This window comes from Hemitrygon akajei, chromosome 21 (genome assembly GCF_048418815.1).
Source record: "Hemitrygon akajei chromosome 21, sHemAka1.3, whole genome shotgun sequence".
NCBI lineage: Eukaryota > Metazoa > Chordata > Chondrichthyes > Myliobatiformes > Dasyatidae > Hemitrygon > Hemitrygon akajei.
The window spans coordinates 14,371,014-14,381,460 of record NC_133144.1 but is presented as its reverse complement, the minus strand read 5'-3'; the positions used below and the strand labels follow the sequence as shown (position 1 = coordinate 14,381,460).

Sequence of the window (10,447 nt, the reverse complement as noted above, 5' to 3'; positions counted from 1 at the left end):
GTGTCGAGCAGTCACTGTGCATATAACGTGTGTGATGGGTTGCACAATGACTGGATGAGCTCCTGAATGAGCTCAGACCAAATGACCAGTGAATCATCGTCACAACTCTTCACATCAAACTCACAGCTAAAAGTGTCTTTTAAAAATGGACAGCATTCAGCAAAAGGCAATACGTTTAAAATGTTACAGTATACCCCAATGAACATCAGCAAATCAGATACTGGGGAGAATGAGCACTTTAATGTTTTATTTGTGATAAACGGAGGTAGCCTTCAGTCTGTCCATCCTCTCCAACAGGCTTGTGATACAAGCTGTGCCAATTGCATGTAGCTACCTGCAGAACTGGCACAAATCATTTTGTAGTTTTCTCACGATCTGCTGCTGAAATGTGTTGACATGTACAGTAGGATTCTGGTCTGTCAGATCCCATTCTTTCCACGAGAGGACTTACTTAGACATTCCTACTGAAACAGGAAGGGCTGTGGGCTGTGTGCAGTGACATACGCACATTCCAGCTCTGACTCACTCTTCACATTTACTGCCCCTGTTTGTCTTGTGCTTTCCGTGCTTTAAGCTTTGCTCTCCATTTCTTCATTCGACCCTGCCTCTTTCTCTTTTTTTTGTTCGTTGTAAGATCTTGCTTTTCAGTCTGCTTCGTCGATGAAGGATGACCTTTTGTTTCCTTAGTAACTGCCTCTCCTTGAGCAAGTATGTCTCTCTTTGCTTTTGCCACACCCATCTGCAAATGTGAAACCACATTGTCAAAATCAAGCGCACAATACTTGCAGTTAACTGCAATGTTTGAAACAATTACAGCAAAACTTTCCCTTCACTTCTAGTAGTTCTGATATGGAGTTCTGCCAATAATAACTCCTGAATAAACATTAGGTCCGGGTAGGGTAGGGTAGGGTAGGGTGTGTGCATGTGTGTATACATACTGCACAGAGGTTCCAAAGACAGTAACAGCTGGTGGGAGATACTTGTGCAGATTAGACTCACAATAATGGACGACACCATCACGATCACTGACAGAACTGATAGATGGCTGGAAGCTGGCATGGGGGAGAGAGGCAGTGGTGGGAGGGTGGATGACTTTTGGGAGGACAGTAAAGCAAATACAACCTCACACTTATTATCCCTCTCTGAAACTGAAATCTGCCAGCATCAACCAGCATTTTTTTTTCAGTTTCAGAGGGTACAGTGGTTGAGCTCATTGCTCCATCTCCTAATTATTTATAAGAACTTGCTCACAGGAGCATTGTCCAACATAACTTTATCTATAGCATGGTAGGTTAGGGAAAAAAATGGAACAGTGACATTAACTAAGTATCAGAATAGTTACAGAGAGAACACAGAACAGTACAACACAGGAATAGACCATTTAGTGTATAATGTCTGTGCCAACCATGATGCCAATCTAACTAATTCCATCTGCATGAACTCCATTTCCTTCCATTCCCTGGCTCTTTATATGTTTATCTACACTCTCTTAAATGTTGCTGTTGTATCTGCTTCTACCATTTCCCCTAGCAGCATAGTCTAGGCACCAAATGCTGCAAGAAGTGGCTATCTTACATGTTCATCAAAAACTCATGCTAGCTAGGGATTGGCCCATTTAAGAAGCATTGCACCTCCTTCTACTAGCTGATGACATCTAGAGTATAAACCACGTGTGCTGAAAACGTGGTCTCTTTTGCTTGCTGGGTCACTGTGGGCCAGGTCACAAATGGTGCCAGGAAAGCAGTCTAAGAGTGCTGCAGTAAGAGAGGACCTGGACACACCCTTTAGTTAAGTATTTGTAGTGAGCCCCTCCGTTGGTCGGTGTCATCAAGGATATTGTATCCTAGCTGTCTAGGTGATATGTAAGCCAAGGCAGTACGATATGGAGAGCTATTGCCCATGCAGTAGGGTTCCCCTCTCCATGCAGCTGATGAATTCAAAGGACCAGCAAATACAGTTTGGCACCAGCGATGTCACAGGAGTTGCCAGGTAGTGTTGAACTCAATGTAGAATTGCTTTAGGGACTCCAGTTCTGGATCTTTCTGAGGGGTTTACTCCCAAAGCTTTTCCATTGAGTGGGTTTAGCCACAAGGCAGAAGTCACAAGGTTTGAGATCAGAGTTTCCCTTCTCCTAGATAAGCTGCCAACCATGGCTGATGAGCCACGATGCATGAAACTGGCTGTAATTTGAATGGTTTACTGTATGCTTCTCTGGGTCATTGTGGACCAGGTTGTGAATAGTGTCACGGAATCAATGGACGTGTGCTGCAGTGACAGAAGGCTCAACTGCACACTCTAGATTAGTATTTGCCACTGGGTGTAACTTGAATGGTTTTCTGAATGTTTAGTGTTTGTCTTATTCCTGAAAATAAATGGTTAACTTTATTACTGGTAGTGTCTTTTGTTCCTACTCACCAAACCAGTGAACCTGATTTCACACTCCAACTACTCTCTGATAAAACATACTCCACGCAACTCCCCTCTCACCTTAATACTATATTTGACAATTCCATCCTGAGTAAAAGACAGTAACCATCTACTCTGTACATGCCTTGCATAATGTTATATATAGCTATCAGGCCTTCCCTCAGCCTCTATTTTTCTGTTCTTACAAGGGATGAGGGCATCACAGGCTAAACCTGGTGTCAGATTTCTTGAAGAGTTATTGAAGCTGCACTCATCCAAGCAAGTGGAGAGTATTCCATCACACTCCTGATTTAAGGCTTGTAAGTGGTGAACAGGCTTTGGTGAATTAAGAGGCGAGTTCCTCACTGCAGGATTCCTAACCACACCGCTTATTCTCTGCTCAATGGTAACCCCTGGGATAGTGACAGTGAACGATTCAGTGATGGTAATGTCACTGAATGCCAGGGGGTGATAGCTGTATTTTTTCTTGTTGCTACTTGTGTCTTATGATCACATCTTGCCACCTATCTGACCAGGGTGGGTGATAAGCTGGGCCAGGAGGTTGCAGATTATGATCAGCTACATTCTGTTACCGTTGATGGTCCACGGCACCTCAACTCCGTTTTCAGTCTGTTTCATTAAGCATGGTGGTAATGCCACATGACATGGATGATAACATGGTTAACTGAATCAGCAAATTTGCGGATGACACCAAGATTGGGTTGTACTGGACAGCGAAAAAGACTATCAGAGCTTGCAATGTGATCTGGACCATCTGGAAAAATGGCAGATGGAATTTAATGCAGACAAGTGCAAAGTGTTGAACTTCAGTAGGACCAACCAAGGTAAGCCTTACACATTGAATGATGGGACACTGAGGACTGTGATAGAGCAAAGTGGGTGATAGGTGGCATCAGCAGGTACTTTCCTTACCAATTTAACCTGACGTTATGCCATTTCATAGGATCCTGAGTGAATGCTGAGGACCCACAGGGCAATTCCCACCAGTGCCACAACCTACTAGGTCTGTCCTGCCAGTAGGACAGTACATACCCAGGTATAGAGATGGTGGTGTTTGGCATGTTACATTTCAGAGAAAACAATCCAATTTTGTCTACCACCTCCTTATAGCTAAAATTGTCCCATCCAGACAACATCCTGATGCATCTCTTCTGCAAGCTTCTCTAATGCCTCCACATTTCTTCTTCTGTTAGGGCAATCAGAACTGCACACAATACTCTAAATGTGGCCCAACCAAAGCTGAACAAGACATTTCAATTTTTATGCACTATTTGATAAGCAAAGGAAGAAGGATAGTCCAGAAATTAAAGCCCTGAATTGGTGGAAGGCCAATTGCAATTTCACAAGATCGGACTTAGTAAAAATAGACTTAGAACAGCTACGTGGGATATATCTACATCTGATGAGTGGGAGTAATTTAAAAGAGAAACAGTGAAAGATCAGGGCCAGAATGATCCCATAAGGTGAATGCTATGTCAGCAAATCCAAAGAATTCTGGATGTCTAGGGATACTGAGGGTTGGAATAAAACAAAAAAGCAGAATATAATGAGTACAGAGAATGGCAAGCTGGAAAATCCTTCTGAAGAGTAGAGAATACTTCAAAAAAGAAATTAGGAGGATAAAGAGAGGGTGGACAACATTAAGGAAAATGTTAGATATAACATTTCAAATTAAGGCATTTTGTAATATTAAGAGCCAGAAGATAACCACGGAAAGAGTGAGGCCCATTAGGGATCAAATATTAAACATATGCATGGAGTCTGAGGACATAGGTGAGGTTGAAACTCATTCACTAACAAGGATGTTAGTCATAGAATCATACAGCATGGAAGCAGGCCATTTGGCTTAACTCATCTACACTGATCAGTGGCACTCTTTCGTATTAATCCCATCTCCCAGCATTTGTTCCATAGTCTTCTAAGCTTAAGCAACTCAAGTACTCATCTTGACACATTTGAAATGTTTTCAGTGACCTAGTATTGGGTAGTACATTCCACTCTCTGGGTGAAGGTCCTCCTCATATCCCCTTTATCTCCTTTACCCTAAGTTGGTGTTTGTGTTTTATCTCTCTCTGATATAGGAAAAGGTTCCCTACAATCTACACCATCTATACCCTCGTATACAGCTGATATAGTTAGCGAGTTCAAGAAGGGAATCACTGGAATTCTGGAACATGCTGTCATTAAAGATGAATTAAGTGCCTCAGTAGGCTGAAAATTGAAAAAGTCTCCAGGGTCTAATGTAATGACCTTTTAACTTATAGAATGATGACATTATTCTCAAAATGCTCACACACTGACACGTCCACCACTTGTTTGGTTTCACTTCCTAAGATTGTCCAGTACAGCCCCTTCTCTAGCGTCACCATTTATGTAATGGCTGAATAAACTCTTCGGGATAGACGTTACAAATTCCTTCCTGTCTAAGTGCCTTGCACCAAAACACTCCAAGTCAATACTGGGGAAGTTAAAATCCCCCACAACCATAACCCTATTACTCTAGCTCCTTTCTGTAATATCTGCTCCTCCATCTCCTGCGTTCTGTTGGAGTGGCTTGCAGTAAAACCCAAGCAAAATGATCACCTCTTTCTTATTTCTAAGTTCTATCCATATGGCCTCATTGCAATAGCCTTCTGAGATACTATGAGGGGGGCAGAAAAGGGTAGAGAGTAAAAAGCTATTCCCCATATTAGATATTTCTAAAGCTAAAGGGCATAGGTTTAAGGTTAAATCATTAGAATGGATCTATGGAAGAATTTTTGTCATCCACAGGGTGGTTAGAATTTGAAACACACTGGTGCAGGGAAAAAAAACCTCAAAACATTTAATAAGCATTTACATGAGCATTAAGGCATAGAAGGATCAGGGGTTGGTAAACGGAATTACTACAAATTCCTGTTGGTCTACATGTATATGGTGGGCTGAAGGGTCTGTGTCTGTGCTATATGATTCTGTGATTGGTCAGATGATCATATATTTGATCAAAGAGTGTGATTTTAAACAGTGTCCCCTGACAGATAAAGGGGCACTGAGGTTAAAGGAGAGAATTTTTGAGCTTGGGGCCAAAGCAGTTGAAGTCAACCTGGAAGTGGTGGAGTGAATAAATAAAATCAAGGATATGCCCAGAATTGGATCACAGATATTTGGAATATTGTTAATTGAAAGGGTTACTGATTAAGGGAAGAACAAAGCCAATAAGGAAATGATAAATAATGATGAGAATTTTAAAGTGCAGCTGCTTTTAAATAGTGTGTTCACCATTTATCCAACCATAACCCAGGTTATTCCTGTATCTTCAATGTACACCTCCATCAAAATAGAAAAGCACAATTCTCAGAAATGAGAAGTAAAAGTGTGGAAAGTGGATCAGCACGTCACAGCCGGGAATGGTGGAGTGATTAAAATCAGGGACTGGAGTAGATTACCTGGAATGTTGTGTATTGATGAAAGGGTTACAGATAAAGGGAAGGACATTACAGAATTAGAGGACACAGGATGGAACTAATAATGGCAAATATTAAAGCTAAAGCTTGATTAGAAATAGTGCTGTAGGGAAATGCACTCCATGCCCATGGTTATACATTTACAGCACTCTCCACATTTGTCCCAATTATTAATGATGGGGAGCAGTGAAACAATGCAGTTTTAACACAGTGTATAATTAGGGCATCAGCTCTAATGGAACAAACAGACCTACAATATAGTTAATGCCACCAGCAAAGTAACAGCAGGCACAGGGATGAGTGAGGAAGCAGATTCTGGCTGCAGAGGTGACTAATGTGGACAATTGTGGGCTGGCCTGAATGGACCAAACACCCCATTTCAGTGCTGGAAGAATCAATTTGGTAGAAAGGGATGAAGCAAGCATACTTCCAGTGTATTAACAGGAGAGCACTTGTACCACCGTGTGGATTGATTAGACAGCCTGCAGAAACCTAAACTATTAAAGAATTAATTAATCCCAAATGGCTTTGTAAGTAATGTGAACCAAAGTCAAAGAACTGCAGACTAGTTAGAGTTATAATTGTTTTTAGTTCCCTTTATGGCTCCTAAAGCCCATACATTCTGTATGACATGAAACAATGTAAAAATTGCTTTGCTTCACCACAGAATGCTTCACATCAACCTGAAGTTCTTATTTGGAAGCAGGACTCTGCAGCACAGCAGATCAATGATACTGGAAAATATTAATGACATGACCACTCAGCTACCCACCCCTACCCATCTCATCCACTCTCTGCCACAACTGTATTTTGCACAGGTTGTTTTCTTGTGTCCCACCTATAACCTTTAGCTCTAGTTCCCCAGCTTTGTCAACTGGCCACTCTGCAGGCTCACAACTCGATGCTTCTACTTCAGGTGACTACCCACATTTCTGACCTCCTTGAGATCCAAATCCACATAATTTCATCACCCTGAGAAACAACTTAAGTATTCTGCTGCCTCCGTTGAAACTTGGCCTTAAACCTTGCCCCCATCTGCAGCCCTCTGTAACACACAGTTAGAGAAAGGCTTGGTCTGGGTTAAGAGGGTACCACACTTTAGCCAGTCAGCTCCTGCACCCACATTGTGGCACAAAACAGAGGCAGCCAGGCTTCAAAATAAGACACAGAGTAACACCAGTACAGTACCTCAGGCCTATGGAGGATAAAGGATCCTGCTCTGATATTAACCCTTAGAGCCCATAACTTCAATAAATAAATCTGTTTACCAGGTGACACATGGAGTGTTGTGCAGACTTTTGGTCACATTATAGGAAAGACACCTTCAAGCTGCAGAGGGTAGAGAAGAAATTTACAAGGACGTTTGTTGGACTAGAGGGCTTGAGTCATAGAATGAGATTGGCCACACTGGATCTTAATTCTTTTCAATGTAGGAGAATGAATGTATGGATGAGGTGGGCAGTCAGAGGATCAAGAAATCCAAAAAGGGTTCAGATACAAAATAAGCTAGAGATTAAGGGACCCGACAGATAACTTTTTTCCACAGAGGGTTGTGAGAACCTGGAACAGGGTGCCGGTAGAAGTATTTGAGGTGTGTATAGGTACCTACATTTGGATAGGTACATAGAAGGAAGGGGCTTGGAGGGTTATGGGCTGAATGTGGGCAACTGGGACAAGCAGGGAAAATGCTGCAGTCAGATGGCCTGAAGGGTGTGTTTTTGTGCTGTATTACTCTATGACTACAACATTTCACAGTCAGAAAGGCTGAACTCTATTCTTTAGGTACTATGGATGTACCAATATTGATGATTGAGGGATCTAATAGTATGGAGTGTACAAGATAGACCCAGCTGTAGGATGTGAACCAAGTGTAGGATGGAAGGTACATATATTGCTGTTGGGAGTAAGATCAGAAATTATAACAGCTCAGGGAGAATAGCATGGAAACAATACACTTTAGAATGCATCATGGAGAGCTAATAACCACACCACAGCCATCTTAGAACAAATGCACAACATATCAGCGAGCTAGATTAATCAGTTTAGAACCAAGGTCAGAGCTTCACAGATTCCCAGCAAAGAGGAGGACATTCGGTCAATTGCCTCTATGTCCACCATAGACATCAGAAGGAGAATGCAGTGAGGTATATTGATACAAAGTTTAAAGCAGGGAGTTGCACAAGTGTGAAATGAGATACATCAGTACACACACAGGGAGGGGGTATATTGTCAGTACTAGATGTATAATGGAGAGGTATAATGGTACATCAGTGTATCTAGGTACTGCAAGAGCACAGGACACTGAAAGAGTAGGTGGTTGTGTGCAGCATAAAGTTTGGAGGCTGCTCTGGTAAAAGTACAAAAGTTTTGGATGTGTATTGAAGGTTCTTTTGAGTATACAGCACATACAGATAAGCATTCCTGAATTCTGCTAAGATTCCTGTTCTCCCATTTAAGGTTTCGCTGAACATCTATGCTCGGTCCGCCAGAGAAAGCAGGATCTCCCAGTGGCCACACATTTCAATTCCACGTCCCATTCCCATTCTGATATGTCTATCCATTGCCTCCTCTACTCTCAAAATGAATCCAAACTCAGGTTGGAGGTACAACACCTTATATACCGGCTGGGTAGCTTCCAACCTGATGGCATGAACATTGACTTCTCTAACTTCCATTAATGCCCCTCCTCCCCTTCTTACCCCATCCCTGACATATTTAGTTGTTTTTTTTCTCTCTCTCTGCCCATCACTCTGCCTGTTCTCCATCTCCCTCTGGTGCTTCCCCCCTCCCCTTTCTTTCTCCTGAGGCCTCCCGTCCCATGATCCTTTCCCTTCTCTAGCTCTGTATCACTTTCGTCAATCACCTTTCCAGCTCTTAGCTTCATCCCACCCCCTCCGGTCTTCTCCTATCATTTTGCATTTCCCGCTCCCCCCACTACTTTCAAATCTCTATCTTTCCTTTCGGTTAGTCCTGACGAAGGGTCTTGGCCTGAAACATCGACAGTGCTTCTCCTTATAGATGCTGCCTGACCTTATGTGCTCCACCAGCATTTTGTGTGTGTTGTTTAAGTAGCCTGTTATGGTTTGCTGAGGACATTTCTCTCATGTTCACTTTCAGGATAGCCATTATCACTGGCAGGGGCAGCATTTATTGCCCGCTACAAAATGCCCTTGAAAGGGTGATGGTCAGGCTTCCTCGTGAACCTCTGCAATCCTTCCGTGAAGGTGCTCCAACTGCGTTGCTGGGAAGTGAGGTCCAGGATTTAAACTCCAGCAAAGATGACATTTCCAAATCAAGGTGGTACACAACTTGGAGGGAACCTACAGGTGATGGTGTTGCCCTATACCTGCTGCTCAAGCCCTTCTTGATGTGTTTGTTTGTAACTCAGTGGGTTTGTGGGACTGAAATATCCAATACAATGCACCACAGAGTGGTGAGTTTGACTTACATTTATGTTTTCCATCCGTCCCATAGCACCACCACTAAAATTTTAAACAATGGCTCTTTCAAACCCAAGAAACCTCTACTCAATGCTCTCTACCAGCAGCATCTGTTGTTCTTCGGAAGAAGGACCCCAGCATGGTGCACTCAGAATATCCTCTGTCAGTGAAAAATGATGAAACAAACCTTTTGGTTCTGGAGGTTGTCCACAGGTCTGGGAGGGAAGGTGCAGGGAACCCTGCCGTGGTGAATATGATAAGGCAGTAGGACATTGGGATCTAGAGGCACCCAAGGCACCGAGAGAGTGGAAGGGACTGAAGGGAGTGCGCTGTGCGCAGCATGAAGGTTGTAGGCCGCTCTGGTGAACTTTCCTCTTCGAGAGGTGCGATAAATGGTGAATGAAGAGTCTCCTGATGAGTGACTCAGCAGGTATCTGTCCTCTGGCAAACTAGGATTTAAACAAAGAAATAAGCATCAGTTACTGGTGTAAGCATTCAGAACCATCATTTTCCTGACCTAATCGCAAGAAATGGCAGGAATAACTCAGTACAGCATTGGTGGATGGAGAAACAGTTATCCTTCACTTTGGAGACCTTTTTTCTGAAATTAACTTAGTTTCTTTTTCTATAGGTACTTCCTGACCTGAGTCTCTCCAGTATTTTCTATTTATTCCTGACTTGCTGCACCTGCAATCTTTTTAATGTCCAACCATTTTCTGGGCTGATCATACCAGCCATGACCACTGAAAAGCCACATGCGAAGCTAGCTTCATGTTTTGAATATGAGCGAATTGGATCTCCAGGAGGGTGGGGCAAGGAAACAAAGGTCTGGGGTGCCTAAGCATGGACTGACCACCAGAGCATGCTCAGCAGACCTGGACAGAGGTTGAGCAAGGGCTTTCTCTTATTACATCCTTTCTTGTAGATTCCTGTATTTTCCTTGTCATTAATGTTTGGCTAACAGGCAAGCATTTTCTCCCTCCTTTCTGTAAAAGTACTTCTATTTACGCTATTAATTTATCCAACCCATTGCAAATGGAACAAATATTCAGTGTAATGCCTTTAACTTCAAAGTTCATAGTTAATTTATTATCAAAGTACATATACGTCACCATCTATAACCATACGATTCATTTC

At 42.6% G+C, this 10,447-nt stretch overlaps 1 protein-coding gene across 4 annotated transcripts in view; it reads right to left on the bottom strand.

Annotated features, from left to right (window-relative positions):
- Positions 1–218: 218 nt before the first annotated feature.
- Positions 219–10,447, bottom strand: part of ice2 (interactor of little elongator complex ELL subunit 2) — a 123,430-nt gene continuing 113,201 nt past the window's right edge. For all 4 annotated transcript variants that reach the window (XM_073024840.1, XM_073024842.1, XM_073024841.1 and 1 more), the window contains 2 exons: positions 9,498–9,759; positions 219–739 (listed from right to left, as the gene is read on the bottom strand). In XM_073024840.1, coding sequence (XP_072880941.1) covers positions 536–739; positions 9,498–9,759 — 466 coding nt within the window. In that variant the 3' untranslated portion in view covers positions 219–535. The remainder of the gene's footprint in view (positions 740–9,497; positions 9,760–10,447) is intronic.